This window comes from Aphidius gifuensis, linkage group LG4 (genome assembly GCF_014905175.1).
Source record: "Aphidius gifuensis isolate YNYX2018 linkage group LG4, ASM1490517v1, whole genome shotgun sequence".
In the NCBI taxonomy this organism is placed as follows: Eukaryota; Metazoa; Arthropoda; class Insecta; order Hymenoptera; family Braconidae; genus Aphidius; species Aphidius gifuensis.
In genome coordinates, this window is record NC_057791.1 from 4863265 (window position 1) to 4891161 (window position 27897).

General features: G+C 23.5%; 4 protein-coding genes across 16 annotated transcripts; 2 read left to right on the forward strand and 2 right to left on the reverse strand.

Moving 5' to 3' along the window:
• Window positions 1-153: 153 nt before the first annotated feature.
• LOC122854667 (M-phase inducer phosphatase) lies at window positions 154-15235 on the reverse strand. Of its 13 annotated transcripts, XM_044155560.1 has the most exons (14): window positions 14467-15232; window positions 14165-14222; window positions 12822-12944; window positions 9444-11181; window positions 9198-9363; window positions 8948-9127; window positions 3147-3270; window positions 2960-3082; window positions 2766-2789; window positions 2470-2670; window positions 2201-2388; window positions 2054-2069; window positions 1704-1712; window positions 347-1595 (listed from the first exon to the last, which is right to left on the reverse strand). In XM_044155560.1, exons 3-14 carry the CDS (start codon window positions 12912-12914, stop codon window positions 1470-1472), a joined length of 2988 nt encoding a protein of 995 aa, XP_044011495.1. In that variant the 5' UTR covers window positions 12915-12944; window positions 14165-14222; window positions 14467-15232; the 3' UTR covers window positions 347-1469. The 13 variants fall into 13 exon arrangements, with proteins under 13 accessions (XP_044011491.1, XP_044011487.1, XP_044011495.1 ...); XM_044155561.1 differs by lacking the exon at window positions 2766-2789 and having other exon boundaries at window positions 14467-15230; XM_044155550.1 differs by lacking the exon at window positions 2054-2069 and having other exon boundaries at window positions 14467-15230.
• Window positions 15236-15495: 260 nt separating this feature from the next.
• On the reverse strand, window positions 15496-18181 carry LOC122854704 (beclin 1-associated autophagy-related key regulator). Its single transcript, XM_044155635.1, has 7 exons — window positions 17982-18181; window positions 17787-17892; window positions 17626-17707; window positions 17309-17546; window positions 17001-17182; window positions 16771-16927; window positions 15496-16697 (listed from the first exon to the last, which is right to left on the reverse strand). The coding sequence occupies exons 1-7, from the start codon at window positions 18179-18181 to the stop codon at window positions 16238-16240; spliced, it is 1425 nt and encodes a 474-aa protein (XP_044011570.1). The 3' UTR covers window positions 15496-16237.
• A 153-nt stretch (window positions 18182-18334) lies between these two features.
• LOC122854680 (probable cleavage and polyadenylation specificity factor subunit 2) lies at window positions 18335-21454 on the forward strand. The gene is made up of 3 exons (XM_044155585.1): window positions 18335-19086; window positions 19159-21127; window positions 21202-21454. The coding sequence occupies exons 1-3, from the start codon at window positions 18938-18940 to the stop codon at window positions 21292-21294; spliced, it is 2211 nt and encodes a 736-aa protein (XP_044011520.1). The 5' UTR covers window positions 18335-18937; the 3' UTR covers window positions 21295-21454.
• A 995-nt stretch (window positions 21455-22449) lies between these two features.
• On the forward strand, window positions 22450-26464 carry LOC122854684 (enolase-phosphatase E1-like). The gene is made up of 4 exons (XM_044155589.1): window positions 22450-22867; window positions 23748-23849; window positions 24376-24566; window positions 24673-26464. The coding sequence occupies exons 1-4, from the start codon at window positions 22766-22768 to the stop codon at window positions 26393-26395; spliced, it is 2118 nt and encodes a 705-aa protein (XP_044011524.1). The 5' UTR covers window positions 22450-22765; the 3' UTR covers window positions 26396-26464.
• Window positions 26465-27897: the final 1433 nt, after the last annotated feature.

Sequence of the window (27897 nt, forward strand, 5' to 3'; positions counted from 1 at the left end):
ATTTTTAAAAAGAGACACGAAAAAGTCAATACTCAATTACAATGAAAACTTTCAAGTTATATAAACTCATTAAAATATTTATTTTAGTATTTTCTTTTAAAAGTTTAAACTATATATTTATATTGACAATGATAAATAGATAAATCAATAAACCATTAAAAAAATTCTGATGAGGATTCAGTCTCTCTTCCGAGGTAATTAATTAAAACCTAATCTCCAAACTCTATACTTGAAAAAATTCGAGGATAAATGACATTATTAATAATTGTGTAGTGTAAAAATTTCATCTACAGTATGTTTTTTTTTACGATAGGATCAATAATAAATAAAACATTTCAAATTACGATGATAATGATTTACATTTTTTTTTTTTTTTTCTTCTTTTGTAATTTCAACAAATAAAATCATTGAGACAATACATAATTAAGTAACAACATAGTAAAAACCCATGACAATTATATTCTATTATAATAAAAATGTGTACGGCTATTTTAAATAAACTTAAAATAAAAAATTTTAAATTAAATAAAAGTTACTATCACAAAATTTGCATAAATTTATCAGAGTAACTTAATCATGATTATTAATTTTTTAAATATAAACAAAAGTATATTGTTTTTTTAAATTTAAAAAAAAAAAAAAATTTTTGTTCGAATTGTAAATTAATTTCTAGGCCATGATATAATTTTTCTTCAGCCAATTGCAATTGCACTTTTAATTGAAAAATAAATCAAATTAAAAAATCAACAAGTTTCATTTACCAAGACCTAATTTTTTTTTTTTTTTTTCTTTGCATTTTTAAATGAAAATTAATGCAATTTCGTAAAAAAAAAAAACAAATTATAATAATTACATTAAATTATTCATCTTAATTATTCAAAAAAAAAAAAAAACGAAAAATATTTACAGTTATCTAGACATTCTATGACAATGTGTTAATGTAAACCTGAGTTAAAAAAAAAAAAATCGAAATATAAATTTTTGAATACTGAATAACAAAAAATAAGCTAATATTTGAATAAAAAAGAAAATTAAAATTTATCTTTTAAATTCAATTAAAAGCATAATTTTTTAAATTAAAATTATCAAATATTTACACGATAATTAACATAAGAAATTTAGAAGTCAAAAAAACTGTACAATCCAATAAGTACAAAATAAAAAATAAATAATAATTAAAAATAATTATTTTTATAAATTATCGTGTATTTGGCGTAACTTGACCAACAACAGCAGGAGAAACATCAGATGATCTTGTAACACGTGGAATAAATGTTTGTGAATTTATTTTTTTTAATGTTGTTATTTTTTGTGTACATTTTTGTGTATCATCAATTTTTCCATCTTTTAATTCATCTGTTGTGTCATTTTTAGCTTTTTTTGTATCTTGTGTTTTATTAAATCTACGTATTTCAAATGTTTTATCAGTATCTCCATTAATTTTAATTGTTCCATTTTCTTGTCGTAATTTAGGGCTTGCTACTGGTACATGAATTTTTCTTGAACTTTTGTTGTTCAACTCTGCAAGGGATGTTGGACGTTGATACATTAGTGTCGAACGATTCCATGGATCCAATACTATCGAAGGTTTCCAACTAAAATATAAAAATATTTAAATTAATATCTGTTCATATAATAATTTAATTAATTTAATAAAACAGCTAATAGATATTAGGCTTTAAATTATTACATTAAAAACTTACCCCACATGGCTAAACATTGCAGCATGAAACATTATTTAAAAAGTGAATCTATTATGTTCGCGTAATATTATAAATAATAATAAACTAACTAATAAAAATTTTACAATAAATAAATAATAATATTATCTACAATTTCATGCTTTTAATTTGTTTTTTTTTTTTTTTCAAAATAATTAATTAACAGTCTTTTTAATTAGATTTAAAAAATGCTCATGCATATTATATTTAATTATTTATTAATAAAGGGTAGAATTGACTCGTAAATTAAGTAAATGAGCATAAATAATAATGCTCAATGCGCATAAAAGTAAATAACCGAAGATCAAGTCACACAGAGTGACACACTCTACCTTCCCGATCCTGAAGCTGATAGGATAACCAGGGCAGCAAATAAAAATATATTTTTTAATTTTTGTTAACAAAGGTAATACATGTATCTTTTTGTAATATATAACCCGATTTTTTTTTAACAATATTTTAAATAATATTAAATATACCTAACAAGGGGACCCATGCTACTATCCGAAGGAATTGATTGAAGTAGTGATGGACCTGCTGAAACTGGACGTATTTTTTCAGTTTGTGTTGCTGCATTACAAGTTTCTTTTGATATTTTTGTACTATTTAATTCACAGCTTTGTGAATCAGTGCTGTTAAATAATTCTTGTTGTTTTGCAACTTGCATCTATTTTTAAAATTGAAATAATAAATAAATTAGTTTTTGTTTGCTAATAATTTATTGATATTTTAGTTTATATATATTTACTTGTAATTGATGTATTGTTCTATCTTTATCATCAAGTTGTCCTTGAAGAAATATAACTTGTCTACGTAAATCTGTCATTTTATCTGCTATATTAACATTTCCATTTGATAAATGTATATTTGCATCTGTTGTATCATCATCGTTCAGGTTTTGAAAAAATCCATTCACAGACGAGTTACTGAATGGGTTGAGAGTTTCTGCCTGTTAATCAATAAATTTTTTAATTATTATTTTCTTTGATAAAATATATTTATTAATAAAAAATAAAAACACAAAATAACAAACAAAAAACATACCCTCATTAAATCATTCTCTCCAGACTTGAATCATAATTGACCAAAAATGTACCAAAAACAATTAACACAAAAACAAATAATAAAAATAAATAAATAAAATAATAAAGTGTTAGTATTAAAAAAATTAAAACATGTGAAACAAAAATAACAATACAACAATTAAAAAAAAAAAACAATTTTAAAAGATGAATTACCTCCTGAACGACTCGCATGAGTTTTAAAAGACCAGTTTTAATGGACACAATATCTTGATGATAATTAACTCTTTCAAGTCTTGGACTTCCTTCATCTCCAGAATCAAGACTTGGAGATTGTCTCTGTAACAACATAATATAAATAATCAATAATTTATATATTATTTTAAATTATTAAACAACTTACATTGCCATTAAGAACTTGTCTAAATGGACTTGGAACTTGTTTTGTTCGTACATTATCCAGTGATTGAGGTGAATCAGTTGATGATCTGTTTCTCAATAATCTTGAAGTTCTTGCACTATTTATTCTGTAACATATAAAATTAAATTACATAAAAATTGTAATTATTATTATTAATTATAATTGTTAATTATGTTAAAATGAATGATGAATTAATTAATAATTATTCAACAATGATATCTTAATAATAAAAAAAAATAAAAAAATAAACTTGAATGCAGCATATAGTGCTACCTCAATAAATCATTTTTTCCACGAGACTCAAGAAGTGTATTGACCAATGCTGTTGATGAAATTAATATTTTAGATTGTCTTGATGAAAGTGGTGATGAATCTCTTGTTGGTGTTGTACACTCTGATGATAATCCAGAATCTTTTCCATTATCAGCAAAATTATTTATTCTTCCATTATTTAAATCACAATTTGTATTTAAATATTTATTTGTCATACGAACTCTTGGTATAAGTGTTTTTTTTTTAACATTAAAATTATTTTCTGACGTCATTTTTAATAAAAATTCAATTTGCTTAAATTTTAATCACTAAAATACTATTAAAAAAACATTATTTTTTCATCATCAATTTCATGCGTTTTGTAATCAAGATTAAAGCAATTTGTTTAAATAGGAAAAAAAAAAAAAATTTCATTTGTTGATTATTAAAAAGCTAGGCATTTAATTATTATATACCAAAAAAAATTTTGCGTTATATTGAATACCTATTTAGTCATTAATACTGATAATATAATTTTTTTTTTAAACACATAAACAAGCATTAACACATATACACAAATAAAACTTGTCATTCATTAAATTATACAATATGCAGCTTGATGATAAAGCAAGTTCAACCGGCGTAAAGATAAATTCTAGCTTCATGTCTGTATATTATAATATAAAACAAGATAACAAGCCCGCCAACTAGTCAATGGTCAAGGTTACAAAAATTAAAAATTGTCTCGCTCATAATTATATTTATAACTTTTTTTTTTTCTTTTTAATCTTAAGCAATTTTTACTGATTGCACATAATTAAACACACACTAATTATTGATATTTGTCATTTGGATTATATTAATATTTATATATATAAAATAAAAATATAACTTGATACTGCGTCGTATGATTTTTAGATGATACTCATCATACTAGAGTTTAAATAGGTAGCGCAAGCGCTATTTTATAAGGAGGTAGTGGGGTCGCTCGATACCATTATTAAAGTCTCCAATACGCAGGATTTCGATACTCCTTTTTCTTTTTAATACTTTATTATAAATAATTTTAATTTTATTATTAAGTAAATGATGTAATTTTCTAATTAGTTGACACATTTATTTTTAAATTACATTTGTTGTGATATTTTTTCTTTTAATTATATATATATATGTAATTTTAATGCTTAGAATTTTTATTATTTTTCATTCGAAATTTTATGGATTTTACTGAAAAGAAATTGAAATATTTTAATGAAAGCTGAGATAGATATACATATATGTATTAAAATTTTTAGGGTATTGGCTTTTAATGAGCATCAGTATTCTCACAAATAAAAAATAAGAAAAATAATTAATTTTATGAAATGAAAGAGATGATTATTATATTCTTCCATTCGATAACACAATGAAATAAAATTGAGATATGTTGCTCTGATGAATCATCAAAAGTTTCGATTGGTTAAAAAGATATACTCGATATAATTTTTTTTTATTATTTTTATTTCTTCAAACCGTTATCCACTAATGAACCCATTCACTGGTCAAATATTTCAAAACTATAATGACTGTTATTTTTTAATAATAAAAAAGAAAAAAAAGCATTAAAATTTTCAAATATTATAAAATTATAATTTCAAGTAATTTAAAAAATAATTTCACTTAAAAAAAAATCTTTAAAAATTCACTCAAATGATAAATTGAAAATAAACATTGTCAACTAACTATTTACGCTCTGATAAATGATAAAAATATTTCAACGTTATTACAAGATATCTTGCTCATCAGATAATAATAGATAAAAATTTTATAAACAAAGAAAAATAAAAAAAAAGACCACCAAGTCCTAAATCAAATTTAAATTTTGATTTTTGTTTTTTATATTAAAAAAAATTATATAAATTCAAATGTTAATGTGTAATTATTTTTTTAAATTGTTATGTAATAATGTTAACACATTTTTTTTACCGTATAAGCTTAATTTACATGTTAAATTTTTAACATTAAATACCGACCCACATTAAAATATCGACAAGTTGCATGATGATAATACACAATGGCCTTGTTTTCTATTTATTAAATTTATTTATTTGCAACAAAATCATGCTGGGAGAAACAATCTACAGCAAGCAACATGAAAACAATAAAAAAAAAAAAAAATTATTGTTCCATGAATAAATAAAATAATGTATATAAATATGAATTTGAAAATATAACATGTATTTTTTTTTTTTTTTTTAAAGTATATTTTCTTTTTTTTAAAGATATATATTTATATTATATAATTATACGATTAATATATTATTCACGATGCTTAAATATTTATTCTTTTTTATATTTATGATAATTAATATATGACGATATTAGTGGATGCAAATTATTTTATATATATCTATTTACCCATTTCGCATTGGCACATGAACACTCGGTGTTGGGACCTTTGTTGGACCCGATATCTGCATTGTCGGCTCCTTCATTTTAAACCCTTTTCTTTCTATTTTATTTGAGTGCATTCGACACTTTAATTTAACTCTTGTCTAATTTTTATATATGTTTTTTTTTTTTTTTTTAATTTCACTTGTTGTTGTTAATTGTTTAATTTACTGAAATATATATATTTAATTTTTTGTTGATTCTTTTTCGTTTCAATCACTTTGTGTGTTAGTTGGTTAATGCGCAAATTTTTTTTTTTTTCTACTCAGTGTGCTCATTGTCCATTGATGCAAGTTTTCACAATTTTACAACAACACTAATTTATTATTATTATTTAAATATTATTCGCCTGTCCTGCAGGTATATTTTAAAACGTTAATTTTAAAATTTTACGTTTTTATTTTATACCTTGTCTCTTTTTTTTTTTTTCGTTATTAATTTTTTAATTATTTATTATTTTGTTTTATATTTATATCACGATTATATATGGCTATTATTTTGTCTTTTATATATATGGACTTATTTCGTATACATTTCATTTTTATTATTTCATGAAAAAAATAAAATAAAATAATTTTACATTTAACAGTGTGTTACGTTGAATTAATTAACAAAAATAATAAAAAAATAAATATATCACTAGTTTCATTTTTAAATAATTAAGCATATTAATGAGTGAAATTTTTTTTTTTTTTTTTTTTAAAAGAGTCACGTGTAATCCGAAAATAAAAATTAATAAATATTTAATTTTTCTTTTTTTTTTTTAGTGATTAATTTTTTTTCAATTCAACTCGACTATAATGTTTAATTTTTTTTTGTAAATATGAAAATGGAAAAATACATAACTAAGTTACTTATAATGATTAGTACCTGTAATTTTTTTTTTCTTTCTTTTCTAAATATTTTAAGTTTAATATTTTTTTTTGCATTTAAATAAGTGTCATTAATTTTTTTCGCTACAATTATTAATGGAAGATTATTAATTTTTTAAATTATCGAATTTTACTTTTCCTTTAAATACCTTTAAATATTTATAGTATTTTTTTTTTTTTTGCTTTAAATATTTATAATTTTGGAATATAATATATATTGTGTGATTATTATTAATTTATCCTTTAACCGCATGATATATTGTGCAGTTTGTCATCATTTGGGAAAAGGGCCAGTGCGTGTTTTTCTAGTTAGAATAAGTCAGTTGATAGTAGTCACCACCCATCATCTCCTCATCGATTTGTAATTGCTTCACTCGATTATTAAGCACGCTAGAACACAAAATACTAACTCTCAATCATTCACCGGTACATCCACCTCACATACATCAACTATATAATTTTTATATTTATTTTTATTATCTTTATTAAAACGTTCACGTGGTGTTTTTTTATTATATATTAATAATTTGTATATTCAATAGTATAATGATAGTGTAATTATGAATGAAGCGTTTCTAAGTAAATACATATCTAGCTTTATAATAATCAAGATTTTTTTTCAAGTCAGCTGTTTTACAAAAAAAAAAAATATAAATAATATCTATTTTTTTCTATTTTTTTCATGCGTTATATTATTTGAAAAATAAATAATACATCTATTAATAAAATAAAGGAAATATCTAGTCTACATTAACCAAGGTTTTAAAAATAGAAAAAAAAAAAAATCTAATCAATACTACAAGTCAGCTGATAAGAAAATTTATTATATATTTTATTGTTTTTTTCTTTAATATATAAAAAAATAAACAATAAAATTATTTAAAAAAAAAAAATTTAATTCCTTAAATGAATTCACTATTGTATTAAATCTTTTTTTTTTTTCATTAATAAATATTTTCTAACTTTGCAATAACTAAACTAAAACCACTTTAAAATCAATAATGAAAAAAAAAAAACTATTACAAGTCACGACACAGTTAAACCGTAGCAACGCAGTGACAAAACAAAAAAACAATTCAAATGCTCATTATGTTTTGTAATTTTAAATTTGGAATAATTCCAATTATTAATAACACTAATATAATTTCCAACCTTGATCACAAATTTAAATCTTTATTAGCATATTAAACAATAAACAATTGAAAGTTTTTTTTTTCAAACTTGATGTTAAACAAACTGCTTGAACCTTTAAAAAAATATATAATAGCTTTTTTTCTTCTATTAATATTTGCCCGTATATAATTTCCCTGTTGCCCTCGAATAATTATTAACCAGTACGATAAAAACTGTTAATAACAAACGCGTCAACCACCGACTGCATTAACTATACAACAAAAAATAAAAATAACAAAAACAACTTTGGTGGGAGTATATTAACATTCTTTTACTCACATTCCCACTACTTAAAAATATACTTTCGACATTGAATTTTACTTTTATTAAAAAAATATAATAGTTATTATTATTGTTATATATTAATTTATAATAATAATAATTTATTCAACTAATTAATTTTTTAAATATATCTGTATTATATTTCTAATCTAATTTTTATTTTTCATGTTCAATTATTCAACAGTATTATTTTTTTTAAATACCGTTTTTATTTTATTTTTATTTTTTTCTATTCTAAATTTCTAGATGATTCAATTCAGTGCTAGCTTAGGCTCGAGGTCAGAGATTGGAACGTATATATACTGAGTCATACAATTATTTCGAGGGAACTCGCTCTTTATCAATCTAGTAGAAAGGGAAAAATTTATTTCACTTTGTATTAAGTATATATATATTATTTGCCAGTAAAAACTGTACATTGCTGTACATTCAATAATGACTACAATACACCAACCTGTTTTATACCAACAGTCGATATAAATTTAATTAATTAAACAATAAAATTATCATGATAAAAAAATAATTGCTATTTAATTAAACCTATGAAAAAAATTTCATATCAATAACTTGGACTGACTGATAAAATTTTAGTTGAAGGTAATGTAAGCCACAGCATCAAATAACAACTAAAAAAAATTATCATTTTTCTTTTCACACAAATAAATGAAGCAAAAAAAAAAAAAAAAACTTACCTTCAATAGAGTTTTTTTTTTTTTCTAGCTCTAAAGCACTAATAGCATAATTTTAAATATTAATTTTAATAATAATACATACCCTGATTCATTTGCAGGAACATTATTAACAGAATTAAAATTGTTATTTGTTAAATTTGTATTTGGTTGTTGTGTACCAAGTAATGATGACCATTCTCTCATGACTTGTTCACTTTGTGCCTCTAACTCTGATAATATTGTAGAATCATCTAGTGCATGAATAGCTGGATTTGAATCCAATCTGTATGAAAATTTAATTTAATTTATAAAACAAATAAAAATAAATTAATTTAAAAAATATATGTATGTACCTGCGACTAGTTCCATTGTAAGAATTTGCTTCACTCTGTTCATAATCAAGCATTAAATCATCCGAGGTAATTGATTCACATGGTGACAATGTACCAACACTTTCCATTCGATTAACTCTTCGACAATTAATTGGACTATTTTCAATACTATTATCTTGAAGTAAATCTAAATAAATAAATTGATTATTACATTATTATTATTATTAAATGCCATTTAATTTATAAAAAATAATAATAACAACTTACGTTGTTTAGAAAATGTTTCATTAAGTGTTTGTTCATTTTCTTGGCTAACTTGTGAAAATTGTCCTTTATGACTTCTTGCTGTATCATTAAATATTAAACCAGGTTGATCAGCAATTTCATCATCAAAATATTCACGTCCCTCTGATAAACTCAATGAATTTGATGCATTTGTTGGTGTACCAGGTGAATCATCATTAACAATAATATTATCAATTTTTTCAATAATATCTTGTTCTTTTTTAATACCAATTTTAACATCTGTTTGTGATAAACTTGTTGTTAAACTATCAACAAGACTATCAGCTGGTGATGTTTCATCATCAATCATTGTTGTTGATATTGCAGCAGCAGCAGCAGCAATTGCAAATTCTGGATCTTCAATTGTTAATAATACACAACTTTCATCATCATTATTAATATTATTATTTTTATTTTTATTTTTAATAATATTAAATTTTTTTAAATTATTATTAATACGACATTCATCAATTGAACTAAATGAATATTCATCAGCCATAGCTTCACCATGACCATATTCTTCTTGATCATCAGCAGAACTTGATGGACTAAAATCATTTTTAATTGTTGTTAATTTTTTTTCACTACGTGAACGATCTTTATATACTTTTTCTTCACCTAAACCTTCATCATAACCTTCTGATGATGTTGTTGACATTGTTGACATTGATGTCATACTTGTTATTGATTCAGCATATCTATTATCTTTATTAACATTACGTTGATATTGATTTGTACGTTCACGTATTAAACCTGTATTTAAATTAACATTTGATGATGATGACATTGTTTTTGGTAATGGTATTACTGATATTTCAGTAACTGTACTATCACCATCATGTAAATCACAATCACGTACATCAAAATTTTTACCATTAACAATCATTTTTAAATTTCTTGGTCTACTTGTTGATCTTCTTGGTGATGAATCAAGACGAACAATATTATTTCTATTTATTTCATTATCAATAAATGAATAACCTTGTTGACTACCAATACCAGAATCTTCAGTACCAGAACCAGATTGTGAACCATTTGAAGATTTTGATATTGTTGATACTTTACGACTTTGATTAAATGCTGTTTTATTTATTTTTGAATTTGTATCATTAATTCTAACAGCATATTGTGGCTGTGGTAAATTACTTGATTGTAATGTATATTTTGATACTGGTTCTGGTATACCAGATGAACGACGTATTGCTCCATCAACAATAGTCATACCTTGGCTGCTATTATTATTATATGCACTATGATTATTATTAGTTTTTGTATTTATTTGATTTATTCTTGTCATTGGTCTTGATAATCTTTCATCAATTATTTCATCTTTATTAAAATTATTATTATTTGTATTTTGATTTGTATTAATATCAGTAACTTTATCAGTAAAACGTGATGTTGATTGACGAAAACCAAATCTATTTGTTCTAACAGGTGTATTACCACTTGTTAATTCTTTTTTAGGTCTTGATAATTTTGGTGTTGAACGTCCAGATGATGCACTTTGTACACGTTGATGTCTTTCATCTTCATCAATAATACGACGACGTATTTGTTCTGGTCCAACTGATTTTGAACGTGGTGGTAATATATCGTTATTATTTGTTGTTAATGTTAATTGATTAGCATCACCTCTTGAACGTCGACGAAAACCAAATGATATTGATGTACCACGAGTTGATGGCGCACCTCTTTTTGATGTTCCTTTGCTATCATTCTAAAACACAAATAAATTTATATTAATATTTGTTCTAATGTATTAGTAATAAAACTTTTTTTTTTTCCTTTTTAATTTAACAGTATGACACATCACTTGTAAATATAAAAATATAATTTAACTATAATTACCAAAATATTTTAATTATATTATGTATATACTTGAAATATATTTTTTAACCAAGTAAAATTTTAATCTATTAGTAAGTTAGAAATATATATATATCACACTGTTAAATTTGTATTTCTATTTTGAGGTACTTTGTGAGAATAAAGAAGACAAGTGGGGTGACACTGTTATTCTAAAAAAGAAGAAAAATCATTATCAAATAAATATAGTAAATAATACATAAATTATTTGTAATTATGTTTTTTCTTTTTTTTATATTCTTAAAAAAATTATTAAATTTTCTTACTACTGTTAAATTATTAATATCTTCAATGACATCATCTTCTCCATAATGAGTCTCAAATCGGTAATCCATTCTTCAATATAGATATATATAAAAAAATAATAAAACTTTTTTAAAATTACTATTCGAAATCTAAATTTCCATTGACTAAAGATTTTTTTTTTTTTTTTTTTAATCAACTTTTTTCCAAGTATTGAGTAATCGTAAAATTGAATATGTAGTTTTAAATTTTACTATTATTTATTGTCGAAAATTGATGAAAAATTTAACATCATTTAGTATCAATTTAACTCGTTGTTATAAATTATAATTAACAAATATAAACACCACGTATAACTATAAAATTTTTCGATGATTTAATAATTTAACACTGGAAAATCTTTTAGTTAGAAAGTCGTTGTGATAAAATGAGAAATGTATATGGATAATCGATTGGTTGTAAGGCGCCGGCGTTACGACGCCATTGCGCAATGAATTTCCAAGATATGACAGAGCAAATAAATGAAAAAAATAATATATATGAAATTAAAGATAAGGTGGTGCACCAATGATTGCAAAGTTAAAACTACTGTATGTCTTGTGATCCTTGTGATATACATTAAATTTAGTCGAGTCTTATCGTAAATGTTTTTAAATATAAACTGATAAATAATAATATGACTAACCAACCGACGAATAATTTAGTATAATATTTGTAATATAGATAAGAAATATATAAAAAAAAAAAAAAAAATTAAAAATAAATGAGACAGTAGACAAATATAATGATTATTATTTGCTTAGAATATTTTTTTTCCAGACTTTTAAGTATACATAGAATATATAAGCTTCTGGTTGATGTAAAAAATTGTTGGATAATATTTTAGACTCAATATTTCCTGACCTTCATCAGTCGAAATATTTAATTATCTGTTTCGAAACATTTGTCTTACTGTATACATCTGACTGTCAATCGATCCGTCTATTTTATTTTTTTTTTTTCTAACAGTTCTAAATGCAACTATCGCATGATGACATGACTTTTGACCTTCATTCGTTGAATTTTTAACAGCTTAATCATACTCAAAACTATATATATATGTATGTTGATTGTTTAACACATAAAATATGCCAAACTTGCAAATAAAAATAAATGTAATTGTGTTTTTTTTTTTTATTATTTCTCGAGATCTATATTTAACAAGATTAGCTTTATTCTTTTTTTTTAATAATAATGATTTATATTTACCTGTATTTTTAAGGGTTTATCCATAATTTTATAAGATTTATTTGACGATTTTGCGAAGACGGCACTCGCCTTAGATGATACGCATTGCCCCATATAGATCTGCCAATTTTTCCTCTACACCACCTAATTAAAAAAAAAAAAAAATTAAAAAATTAATAACAATAAATTAACATGATTTATTTAAATAAATTTGCATCAATTCATTTTAAAAATTTAATAAACAATTGATTGAAATAATGACAAAAGTTTATAAATATAATTTAATTTTATATAAATAAACTTTTATTTTCTCATAATAATACGTTTATTTAATTTTTTTTTTATAATTATATTAAAACTTTGACAAATTTCTCATGATTGTTTTCTGAAAGTTTATAAATTATATTTGTTTAATTAAAATAATTATACATGAAAAAAAAAAAAATAATAGCCAGATAATTCCAGTAAAAGCGAGTAAAAGTTTATTTTTTTTTTTATTATTATTTTATTAATTTTATAATTAGCTGTAAATAAAAATAGATTAAAGCTTTTATTGATATAAAATTTGTGTTAGTAATTGTATTAATTAATTAGTAAAATAAATAAAATCATAAACATGCCATTAAAAAAAATTAGATGACTCATGAAAGAAGCCAAAAAAAAAAGTAAAATCGATGAATTATAAATATTTAATATGAAATCTTTTGTAAATCAACAAGACTATTTCCAAAGTTGATAAAAGGTTTCATCATATAAAGTAAATTATAACAGACATTAAATCATTTAAAAAAAAAAAAACCAACTAAACACGCCTAAAGTATTTTACAACAACCAAGAATTTCATTATTTAAAATTGCATTACAGAGTAAAGAAAAAAAAAAAAAAGTAAATAAAAATAATGACGCATGCAATTGATGTGGAGACATTACCTTTTGTGATTTATTTACTAATCATAAAAAAAAACGTATAAGTCTATAAATTGAGAAAGTAGTAAAAAAAAGAAAAATGATGAGCCATCAAGGAGGAAGAAGGGCGTGGGGATTTGTTGGTAAAATACAAAAGCATGCATGACGATTGTGTGTACTGCTAATTTACGTGACAGTATTATCTAGAAAGTAAATAAAATAATAACAACAGAAAATTATAAAAAAAAAAAAAAACCACTCAAAACAATTGTTTGGTTTCTTTTTTTTATTTTTAAATAAAAAATAAAAACTGATTTGAATTTTAAAACATGCATCCAATGTAAAAATTCCTTTTTTTTTTTTTTTCTATAAAAAAATACCCATAATACCCATAATATTTCATCAGCCGAATTTATTATTATTACCATATATGTAATTAAATTACATAAATTTACTCACAAAAATAAAAATCCACCGCATTCACGGTCAGCAAATGTGGACCGATTGTACAATAATGCTGAAAAAATATTGTTATAAATTCTCTACTAATTGTAAAATAATAATAATTTTTTTTTTTTTGGAATTGGACAAATTAAAGAAGCAATAATTAATATATAATATGATATAAATTAAAAGTGCAAAAATGATGATAACATTAAGCAATCGATAATTAAAATTAACAAAAAAAAAAAAAAAAAAAAAACATTAAATAATCTATCAGTATAAATAAATATAAATATATTTTTTAAAATTATATTTACCTTTTCTTAAATTATTAGACAGTCCAAAAAAATTTAACGTATGCATTTTTTTAATTTGTTTCGAAGACGAACATGGCATATGAAAAATTTTATTTATTTTTCTTTCCAATTTATTATACACTATTTTTTATTAATGTTATAATAAAATTGTTTATCAGTATATTTATTTGACACTACCAACACTCATATAATCCAAGCTTATCACAATAAGTTATCAATAATAAATAATAATATAATTGAAATAATGTGACGTGTTTTACTTGCTCACACGAATATCCACGAATATTCTGAGTACTTGTACTCGGTTGCACTCAGTTTCTCTCTGTCACAACTTTGTTTGTTTTTTTTTACAGTACCCCCACAACGTCACCACCTGTCATTTAAAGGGAAAAAAAGAGAGAGAGAAAGAGAGAGAACTTGACAATTGCGTATGTTTTTCTTTTTTTGCAATACACAAAATGGCTGCTATAGATGACTTTTGTTTTTGCGCAATTTGAGACTAGAAATAGTAAACTAGTTACTAGTGTTTCTAGCATAGACTCCTTTATTGATGAATGATAAATGATAATGCGCACTTGATTAAAGGTTTTTTTACACTGCGTCACAGTCCATTGGCTCTTTTCTTCTTTCATTTTTCAAAAAAATTGTAAAAAAATTATTAAATTAACTAAATTAAAGTTAATTTTATTGTGTAGGTATATGAAAAAACAATGTCAAGCAACATCTTTCAACCCCCATAGATCCTTGGACATATTTAATAGCAGATGAATAGACTAAGAAAACGATAACTTAATGGAATCATTTATGACCAGTATCATTTTTCTATATAAAAAAAAAAAACAATTAGTAACTTTTAAAATAAAACCTCTTTTTTGTTAATATAAAAATTTGCAATTTTAATTAAAAGAATGAATATTAGTTAATAAAATTTATCTGCAAATTTATTGGAGAATGATACTCAATCACCAGACAATTTAGAAGTTTTTTAAAAATTGTATATCATCATTCCAATCTAAAACAAAAAACTAATTGTATAAAAAACAAAATAAGGTTTAATAAATGATTAAAAATCACATAAACATACTTGAACATTATTTACAATTAATTGTTGTAAAAATTTTTTAATTTAATCGAATAAAACTCGATATTAAATTATAAATTAACTAATTAACTAATAATTATCTAATTATTTCTAAACTATATGATAAATTTAAAAAATATAAATAATTATTAAATATACATTGATGTCAAATTAAGTTATCAATTTATATATTTTATTGTAAATAAAAAAATTGAAAAAATATATATCGAAATAAATTTGAATTAATTTATGTTTTATATATTTTAAAAAACTAATAATAAAAAAAAAAAAAAGAAGAAACTATATTTGAAAAACAATTATGGCATTTATTTTAAATTTAATTCTATTATAATATATTACAAGTGCATAAAATCATTATTTTTCTACAAAAGAAGAGACAATTACACGAGTGTGAGAGAAAAGTGACAATGATAATGACTCATGTAATTGTCTAGCTTTTATTTATGCACTTGTAATAAATTCTATATTTTTTATTACAACTGCACGATAAACAAATATATTTTACTCCATAAAAATTAAGTGATTATCGTGCACACGTGACAAAAAAAAAAAAAAAAGTATTCAAAACATTAACAATTAATTATGTTTCTTTTTCTTGTTGTTGTTTTTTTTTTTTAATGATGATAATGATAATGATAAATTTAAAATATTTATTGTAAAAATAAAAATTCATCTGTTGGTTGTCCATCCACGCCACATTGATGCAATACTAGTTACAAGACCACCAGCAACACTTTGATTAACATTAATGCTAGATGAATGTTGACTTATTATTGAACCAGGATGTGGTACAATCATTTCAGGACATGATACATTTGGTACAGCTTCCCATTCCCAATTAAAAGCATCTTCTTCTTCATCAGATGCTGAATCATCACTATTTTCAAGATCACTATTTAATTTATTATGTAATTTTTCAATAATATTTGAATCAATTTCCATTGGTCCAATTCTACCAAAATCACTTATTTCAGTATTGAGCAAGTGCATTAAATTTTGTAATGTATGCATTGGATGTAATACATGAATATCTGTATTTTGAGTAAAACACAAATGTAATACATTACTATTAAGTCTTGCAACTTTTCTTGCAAATTTTTGATCAGACATTTCATTACCACAAAATTCTCTGTAATACATATAAATTAATTAAAATAATGTTATTAAAAAAATATTAAATTATAAATAAATAATTAAATTACCCATATGATAATTTGTATGGTAATTTAACATTAACATAATATGCAATAACATTAACAAGTTGAGTTGTATATGTTAAAGCAGCACTTATATTATAAGCTGGATTGTGCATTGAATTTTCTTTATTTGTTCCTGGCACACCATCTCTATTTGCAGCAACTGAAAATAGATATTTTTAAATAAATAAATAATAATCTAGTTAAATTATAATTTTTTTTTAAAAATAATTTACCCCAAAGTGAATATGCACTGTAGTCACCAGAACCAGGTAATGTTGGAGCAACAATTCTATGATGTGATTCAAGACTATTTTCAGAATCACTTATCCATCGTCCTCGAACATAAGATGTCCCTGATGCATCAGCCAATGCGCATGTTACAACATCTGTATTTCCCTCCTCGCTGTTACACAAACTAATCAAAACATTCATCAGTCAGAATAGATGATTTTTTTTTATTTATTTAGACTGTTATATATCTATTAATATATATATATATAAATTGTTTTTTTTATTTATTTTTTTTTGTTTTATTTAATACCTTCTACTTGATTCAACTTGACAAAGTGGAAAAATATATTGAATCATTTGTTTAGCTGCTGTTCTTATAATTTTTTTTAAATGTTGTTTTTTTTTCTCAACAAATTCTCTTTGTTTTTCTTGTTTTATTTTTAATCCAATTACATATTTATGTAATTTTTCAACTCTTTCTTCATGACGAGGAAGTCTTAATGCCAATTGTGAATTACTATCCTTCAAATAATTTAAACATTGATTACCTATAATAAATAATATAAGTTTTATAAAACAATTTTTTACTAATTATTTTTTTTTTCAATAAATTAATAAAATAGTTACCTCGATTAATACTTTGTTTTGTCTCATTAACCAGTATATAAAGTAATCTTATTCTTTCTTTTCCCATATTAATATCACATGTCTATTTTGTTGATTAAAAATATAAAATAAAATATTAGCAATATTAATTATAATATATACCTATATAAATATAAACTTACATATTTATCTTTTTGTTTATATTTTTCAAATGTTTTTGTCAATTTTTCTTCAAGTTGGGCTCTTGTTGCTTTCAACCGTAACAACCGTAACTGTTTATCCGCAAACCTTGATGCATAAAAAAAAAAAATATGAATTAATTAAATAATAGCTATTAAATATGAATATTATGATAAATAAATATTGTGAAATAATACCGTTCAGAGTAAACAGAGGTTGATTGTACAAAATCACCATTTTGAATACACTGTTTACAATAAAATGTACGTCGATTGTTACAACACAATGGACACTTTAATAAATTATTATTTAAACGATCGGATACTTCTTCAAGTTCCGATGATAGTTGAAAATCAGCTGGAGCTGTACTAGAACCATCAGAACTGCTTGTCGCCATAACCAGCCATAACCAAAATTATATATTTATTTTTGAACAATGAATATATGTATTTATAATGTGGCTGTTGTCACTTATCAGCTGATTTGTTGTTTCGCATTAGTTGTTGTTTTCTCTCTTTATTTTTTAATAAAGTCGTTTATGAGAAAGAGAGAAAGAAAATGAGACTCTCTCTCTCTCTCTCTGATAAATTCTCTCTCTCCGTAAAATGGCGGAAAATTTAGTAATTTTTTAATTTTTTATCATGGTAGTTTTGTTTTTTAAAATAATATCAAAAAACATACAAAAAAAAGTTGCAAATTAAAAATAAAAACACAATTTTTTGTTTGTTTTAATTAACTTTGGAAATAATATATAGGGATACTTGATAATTTTTTTTTTTTTCATCTACGCTCTGTCTATGCAGAAAAAAAACCGTGAACCTAGACAATTTTAATTTGTTGATATTTGTATTTAATAATTTTTTTTTCACATAATCACATCTGGATTTTTACCCGGTTAATGTTTATCAATGTTTATGTCAAATACTCTATTTTTTTTAAAAAATACATTTTTGTATATTAAATTATAAATAAAATATTAAAATACATATTAAAAAAAAAAACATTATTTTAATCAAAAAAAAATAAAATAGGTAAAACTTGTATTTTTTAAATATCTATATTTTTTTTTGGAGGTTAAAGTTGAATGGTTTAAAAAAAAAAAACAACAATTAATATATTCTATTAAAGAGTTCATAATTGTAAATAAATCACAATGACTTCAATTATAAAATTACATGCTATATCTGGAGCATTAGATGAATCTCCACCTTGTTATATTCTACAAATTGATGAACTACGAATACTTCTTGATTGTGGATGGGATGAAAATTTTAATCAAGATTTTATAAAAGAATTAAAAAGGTAATAATATATATCAATTGTTAAATAAAATTTAAATAATAAACTAACTTTATAACTTTTTTTTAATTAAAGACATGTACATCAAATTGATGCAGTACTATTGTCATATCCAGATCCATTGCATTTAGGTGCATTGCCATATTTAGTTGGTAAATGTGGTTTATCATGTCCAATATATGCAACAATACCAGTATATAAAATGGGACAAATGTTTGAATATGACATGTATTTATCAAGACATAATATGGAAGATTTTGATTTATTTACACTTGATGATGTTGATGCTGCATTTGAAAAAATAATACAATTAAAATATAATCAAAGTGTATCATTAAAAGGTAAAGGACATGGTGTTACAATAACACCATTACCAGCTGGTCATATGATTGGTGGTACAATGTGGAAAATAGTTAAAGTTGGTGAAGAAGATATAATATATGCTGTTGATTTTAATCATAAAAAAGAACGTCATTTAAATGGTTGTGAAATGGATAATCGTATGCAAAGACCATCATTATTAATAACAGATGCATTTAATGCAACATATCAACAAGCAAGAAGAAGAACACGTGATGAAAAATTAATGACAAATATATTACAAACATTACGTGGTGGTGGTAATGTACTTGTTTGTGTTGATACTGCTGGTAGAGTACTTGAGCTAGCTCATATGTTAGATCAATTATGGCGTAATAAAGAATCTGGTTTATTAGCATATTCATTAGCATTATTAAATAATGTTAGTTATAATGTTGTTGAATTTGCAAAATCACAAATTGAATGGATGAGTGATAAATTAATGAGAAGTTTTGAGGGTGCACGTAATAATCCATTTCAATTTAAACATTTACAATTATGTCATAAAATGAGTGATTTAAATAAAGTAACATCACCAAAAGTTGTATTAACAAGTACACCAGATATGGAATGTGGTTTTTCACGTGATTTATTTCTTCAATGGTGTACAAATCCAATACATAGTATTATAATAACAAGTAGAACATCACCAGGTACATTAGCTAGAGATTTAGTTGATAATGGTGGTAATAGAAATATAACATTAGAAATTAAAAGACGTGTTAAACTTGATGGTAGTGAACTTGAAGAATATCAAAAAAAAGAACGTATTAAACAAGAACAAATAAAACAAGAAAAAATGGAAACAGCTGATATTAGTTCTGAATCAGAAGATGAAATTGAAGTTGGTGGTGGACGTGGTAAACATGATTTATTAGTTAAACAAGAAACAAAACCAGGTTTTTTTAAACAAAATAAAAAACAACATCCAATGTTTCCATTTGTTGAAGAAAAAATTAAAATTGATGAATATGGTGAAATAATTAGACCAGAAGATTATAAAATAGCTGATACAATACAAGAAATTGATGATAATAAAGAAAATTTAGATATACAAATTGATGAACAAACAATACAACCAGAAATATCATCTGATATACCAACAAAATGTATTAAAATAACACGTACTGTTAATGTTAAAGCATCAATAACATATATTGATTTTGAGGGTAGATCTGATGGTGAATCATTACAAAAAATATTACAACAATTAAAACCACGAAGAGTTGTATTTGTACGTGGTTCAAAAAAAAATTGTGATTTACTTGCACAACATACACAATCAAGTGAAACAAAAGTATTTATACCAACAAGAGGTGAAACACTTGATGTTACAACTGAAACACATATTTATCAAGTACGTTTAACAGATGCACTTGTTTCTGGTTTAAAATTTTCAAAAGGTAAAGGTGATTCAGAAGTTGCATGGATTGATGCTATGATAACAGCACGTGAACATGGACATAAAGATATTATTACTGATACAAATAATACAGATGATGATAATGAAAAAATATTAACACTTGAACCAGTACCAATTAATGAAATTCCAGGACATCCAACTATATTAATAAATGAATTAAAAATTGGTGATTTTAAACAAATTCTAACAAAAAATAATATACAATGTGAAGTTAAAGATGGTATTATTTGGTGTTGTAACAATACAATTGTCATTAGAAGAGTAAGTTTAATATTTTTCTTTTATTTTCATTATTATTTTAAACGTATTTATATTTATGTTTTTAAATATTTTAGCTTGAAGCTGGTAAATATGTTGTTGATGGATGTCTCAGTGAAGAATACTACAAAGTACGTGAATTATTGTATGAACAATATGCAATTATTTAAATATGTGTATTATATTATTAAGATTAAAATGAAAATAAATCTTAATAACAACAAAAAAAACATTTAAATTTTTATGTTGATAATATTATGTATTGTAAAAAAAAATTTCTTTAAAATTTAATTTATATTTAATAAAAATAAAAATATTTCTACTTATGTATATACTTGTATTATGATTTTTTAAAAAGTCAACGGTACAATCATTGTGAAGGTCATTGTCGGTGTGTGTTTGTGTATCTTATGCCGGTTTTTAACACGTGATTTTATTTTTTGAAAGATTAAGATAAACAGATGGACATAACTGTCAATAATTTAAATACTCATTTATTTTTTAAAACTAAAAATTATGCTAAAATTGCACTTTTTCTTGTGTAAATTTATAATTTACGTACTTTTTTTTAAATAAATACCTCAACAAATTAAAATACCAAAATAGAAAAAAAAATTATTAATTATATATCTTTGAAATCTACTAAATAAAACTAAAATTGAAAACAAAAGACAATTGAAAAAAAAAAAAAAAAAAAACCTACATAAAAATGCCATTATAAAACAAAAAAAAAAAAAAGACAATTGAATATTTTATATTTAATAATTATTGTAGCATATTTATTATTAATCATATGTAAAAAAAAAAATTATATAAAATAGTAAAATAGTCAAGGGTGTGGAGGCTTAACAAGATTCACCAAAATTCACCCCCCTCAATTGCCGGTTAATAACAAACACCATCTTGCAAATTTAACATTTTCATATATATATATGCAAAAAGTATATACACACATGTGCAAATGTGTATATATGCTTAAAATTCGGTAGACGGGTAAAAAAGGGACGAATCAAGTAAATGGGCCCTTGGTTCACATCCCCCTTTTGCAAATAGAGCAAAAAAAAAACCCGAAAATTAATAATTTTAGCTAAAAAAAAAACAAAAAAAAACGCATTGAATTTAATCCAGCTAATTATTGATATATTTATTTATAATTAATAAAAATTTAGTTTATAATCTATAATCAAATAATTTATTTATTATTTTACAATGATAATAATAATTTTGTTTTTTTTTTTTTTGGCAATAAGTACGGGGTTGAAATTGATGTACCGGTATAGGCGCCGGTGGTGGGAAAATAATAATCGTGGTTTGCTGCGCCGGCTTCTGACAGTCCCCGTCTCTTCCGAGCACTCCCGAGAATCGCACAGACAAAAAAATATAAGCGTCAACGAGACACACACCGGTCAAAAAAGTTTTCAACATTATTACTTAATTAAAATATATATATTAATTAATTAATAATTATTCAAACAAAAAATCTATTGTCAATATAACAAAGTAATTCATTGACAGTTAAATTGAATATTATTATTTATTTTATTTTTTTTGCTTAATAACGGATAAATTATATCAACGTCATTCATTTTTTTTTTCTTTTCGATATTATATAATTAATATTTGTTTAAGTGATTAATTAAAATGGCTGGTGAAAAACGTAGTCAAGATTATGAAGACGCTCGTGATGAAAAAATAATAATCGTCGACATTGAAGGAACAACGACAAGCATAAGCTTTGTAAAGGTAACAAATAAAAGCATGGCTGGCTTTTCTGTCGGCGCTGAAATCCCAAGCGTTCACTTTAATAAAAAATTTTTTTTTTTTTCTAATTTAATTTTTGTTCAATTATTAATGTTTATATTTATTATTTTTCGCGAGAAATGTTTTATTTTTTTTTGTTATTTTATATTATTATTTTTGTTTTTCATGACATATATTACTTTTTTTGTTTAAATTCAATGAAATATATATATTTTCCGGCTTTTTCATACTCCCCTCTGTTACTACTCCACCCCTGACCCACCGTTGTGCCGGGCTGGGTCGAACACCGACAGGAAACCAGTTCGACCTTATACCATGATTCATAAAACTCGTTCAGACTTGCAATTCCCAGGATCCCTTTTTTTTTTTTTTTTGTTTTTTTACTTTTGTTAATCTCACGAATATTTCATGATTAATCCTTGACTTTTTTTATTTTTGCTAATTTTTAAATGTCCACATGAAATTGATTTACATTTTACACATTTTTTTATTCTTTTTTTTTTTTTTTTTTTTTTGGGGTGGTAGACATCGTATTGCGACGCTTGCGAAAATATTAATTTAAAGACTGATTTTCTTTTCTATGTATCATTAAATTTTTATTTTATAATCAATTTGAAAATATTTACATAAACAAAAATGAAAATAAATATGCTATTTAAAAATAAAATCAATCATAAAATTATTGAAATTAACATGAAAAATTTTAACCCTAATTTTCAAGACATTTTAAAAGGGGGATGATGGACGCACCCCTTTAAATCAATTCACCGGTTTTTATTTTATTCATATAATTTGTATGAAAAATAATTTTTTTAGACAATATTAATTAAAGTTTTTTTTTTGCATTTTTTCTTCTTTACAGGACACACTTTTTCCTTATGTTCGTAACAATTTGAAAGATTACATTGAGAAAAATTGGGAGAATGCAGAGTTCAAGGAAGATGTCAAAAAACTCAAGGAAATGGTAAATAAATAGATAAATTTTTTTTTCTTAATTTAAGATAGAATATTTTCAATTGTTTGAAGAAAGTATGAAACACCTGGTACTGGCCTTCGCAGTATATACCTATATATATATGACAGTTTTACCTGGACCTTTTTTTTTTTTTTTTAACACAATGGAAACCCAATTTTAAACGTTTACTGCTGTTGCCAAGTAACATTGTGGCCTTCAAAATTTCTTTGTCCAAAAAAATGTAAAATTTAAAATTTATTCCCCCTTAATATTATTCAAGCACTATTATTATTAATTTAAATAATAATAAAATTTTATTCATAAAAACTTGATTTATTTATCTTGAAAAAAAAACTTGATTATTCAAATTCAAGGTCATGATTTTTGATGATGATTATAAAAACGATTGAAAATTATTCAAAAAATTTATTAAATAGCTGAATAATTTTTTTTTGTAAATATATTGTTAATAATATTTATTAAAAATGATATATTAAATAGGTAATTAATTAATTTTTTTGTTTTTTTAATTTAGGCAACTAAAGATGAGGCTGATAAAATTGAAGGTTTTGTACCAATAACTGATTCAACAACTGATGAAGAAAAAGAATCATTGATGAAAAATATTTTATGGCAAATGGATAATGATCGTAAATCTGGTGGTTTAAAACAATTGCAAGGTCACATGTGGCGTGATGCATACAAGTCTGGTGCTGTCAAGGGCCAGTAAGTTTAATTGAAAAAAAAATTTTAACTAATACATTTAACTTGTTGAATTTATATATTAATATGTTATTGTAATTTTTTTTGTTTTTTTTTTTTATATAAACAGTGTCTATGAAGATGTACCAAAGTCACTTGAAGCATGGACAAAGGACAATCGTAAAATTTATGTTTATTCAAGTGGCAGTGTTGAAGCACAAAAATTGTTATTTGAAAATACTGAAAATGGTAGTCTTTTAAAATATTTTACTGATTATTATGATACTGAAATTGGTGAAAAACAACAAACATCAAGTTATAAAAATATATTGACAAAAATTGATACTGAAGGAAAAAATGTATTATTTTTAACTGACGTTACTAAAGAAGCACAAGCAGCTATTGATGCTGGCATGTCATCAATTATTGTTATTCGTGAAGGTAATGCTGAGCTTACAAGTGAAGAAAAAAATAAATTTACAACAATTAAATCATTTGATGATTTGTCATTTAAAACATCAGCTAAAAGAGTAAAAATTGATGATACAATAGAAGTTGAAAAAAATGATACTAAAGTTGTTACTGATGAAGCTAAAAAAACAGATAAAGTTGAAACAAAAACAACAACAACAACGACTGATGTAGAAATGAAAGATGTTAGTACATCAAATGTTGAAAAAAATGAAAATAAAGAAGATGACAAACCAAAAGAAGAACCAATGCAAGTTGAAACTGAAATAACAAAAGTTGATGATGATGTTGTTACAAAAAAAGAAGAAGAAAAAGAAGTTAAAAAAAATGATACATCAGTTGTTAAAAATGACACATCAGTTGTTAAAACTGATGAAAAAATTGAAAAAAAAAATGATAAAATTGAAGAACCAGTTGTTAAAGCTTCAACAAGTGAAGTTAAAAGTATTGAAAAAGAAACAACAACAACAACAACAACGCCAACAAAAAAAATTACAACTGAAGAAACAACAAAAAAAGATACTGTTGTTGTTGATGATGATAAAAAAATTGATGAAAATACTCAAGTACAAAAAAAAAGTGAAACAACAAGTCAAAAATCAACTGAAGAAAATAAGTCTGATAAAATTGAAAAGACAAATGAAAAAATAATTGTAGAAGCTGAAGAAACAAAAACAAAAACTGAAATTGAAGTTAAAAAAATTGAAGTTGAAAAAACAAATAATGACACAACAGTAAAGACTGTTGAAACAACAAAAACAGAAGAAACAAATGACAAAAAAGACAAAAAAGATGATGACATTGTTGAAAAAGTTAAAAATACTGATGAAAAAATTTCTGATAAACCAATTACAGAAGAAGTTAAACAAAATGGTGATTCTAAAAAATCAACAGATAAAAATGAAACTACCACCACCACCACCACCACCACAACAACACCAACAGTCACAGTAACAGAAACAAAAGTACCAGAAACAACAAAAGTAACAAATGGCCAAAAAACTGAATTAAATGGTGATTCAAAAAAAGTAGAACTAATTGAAAAAAAAGAAACAGAAGTTAAAGTTGCATCTGTAAATAATGAAACAACATCAACAACAACAACAAAAACTGATGATGAACCAGCTAAAATTGAATCAGCCAAAAAAGAAGAAGATGAAAAACCTAAAAATGATGATGAAAAACAACGTGTTAATGGTAATACTGATGATAAAAATGATAAAACTCATCAAAATGGTGTTAATGAAGAAAAATCAAAGAATGGTGAAAGTTCAACAGATACCGAAACATTCAAGGTAAAAAAAGTCGTTGAAATTATTGCTGATGGTGCTGGTGAAGCTGAAGTAGCACCACCAGTTGCCGTTGTTGCCGCGACGTCCTAATAATCTCAATAATAATTTTACCATCAAACATACACAAATAAATATTTAAAAAGAAAAAAAAAAAAAAAACAATACCATACATAATCCCATGTCCCACCCCTCATCCCCTACCTAATTGAATACTTTTAAATAAATATACGGTAAAAAGATAAATAATAAAATTAAAATCCATCCCTAATAAATTCGTCAATGATAATTCATAATTATCATCATCATCTTAGTCTCACTACTCATTTTTTTTTTTTTTTTTTCAATTTATTTATTTAGGTTGAACATAAATAATTATCAACCAGTATTTTTAATTTATTTTAAAATACTCATTTTTTTTTTCTCTTCATTAATTTAGCTAATATAAACAATAATTTGTTTTTTTTTTTTTTTTCATTTTCATTTGAATATTCTGTGCCAAACAATTATCTTCATTATTATTGTCACTAACATTTTTTCTAATATTTGTACTGTATTTACGCGGCGTTCATGTTACTTAAGACTGAAAAAAAAAATAATAATAAACAAACAAACAAAACATCGCACAAATCGTGTTCGCTGGTTAATTATTAACAAAAAAAAAAAATACTACTAATCATTTAAATAACAACAACAGTATTTTAAAATTATTAAATGATACTTAATTTCAGTCCATAAAATTTTTGATTTTAAAATTCACCATTAAATCAAAAATAAACAAAAATAATATTAATTTAATCATAAATAATTATTTTTCTATATATATATTATGCTTTTTTTTTTTTTTTTCTAATAATTCGTAATACTAGTTAATTCATTAAATTAATTATTTTTTTAATTTGTATTAATCAGTGACTGATAATGATTTTTCCATGTATCATTTATAATTCAGTGTTTTTTTTTTTCGTCAGCTGTGTTCTAAGTTAATTGTTTTTTTTGTAAATTTATGTAAACGTAAAAACGAAAGAAAAAAAAAATAACTGTAATGTCATACGCCAATTAAACAATGTTTTTTAAAATAGGTATCTATATTGATCTCGATTTAAAAAAAAATGCGAGCAATATTTATCATAATTTATTTTGCTCATTGAGCATTTTGACAAGCTTGCTTCTATACCATTATATATTAGTAAGGAAAAAAAAAAAAAAAAGAATTCACTGTTTTGAATATGAAAAAAAAATAATTTACTGAAAAATTGTATTTGTATCCCAATTGACTGTCAAAAAAAAAAAAAAAGAAAACATCCCATAAAAAATTTTAGTGAATATTTTTTTATAACGCAAATATTGTTGACATAATCGATTGACTCTTTCATCCCCATCTGAATCATTCACATCATCCCCATACAAGTTTTGCGTCGATAATCGATTATGTTGATATTGTCTGTGAAGTAAAAATTTAATTGCCAAAATAAAAAAGATGAATAATAATAATAACAATGTCAAATAAATAATAAATAAATACTTGAATAATTGTCTTGTAATATTAATATGATTGAATAAACGAATATATAAATAAATAAAAGTCAAATTGA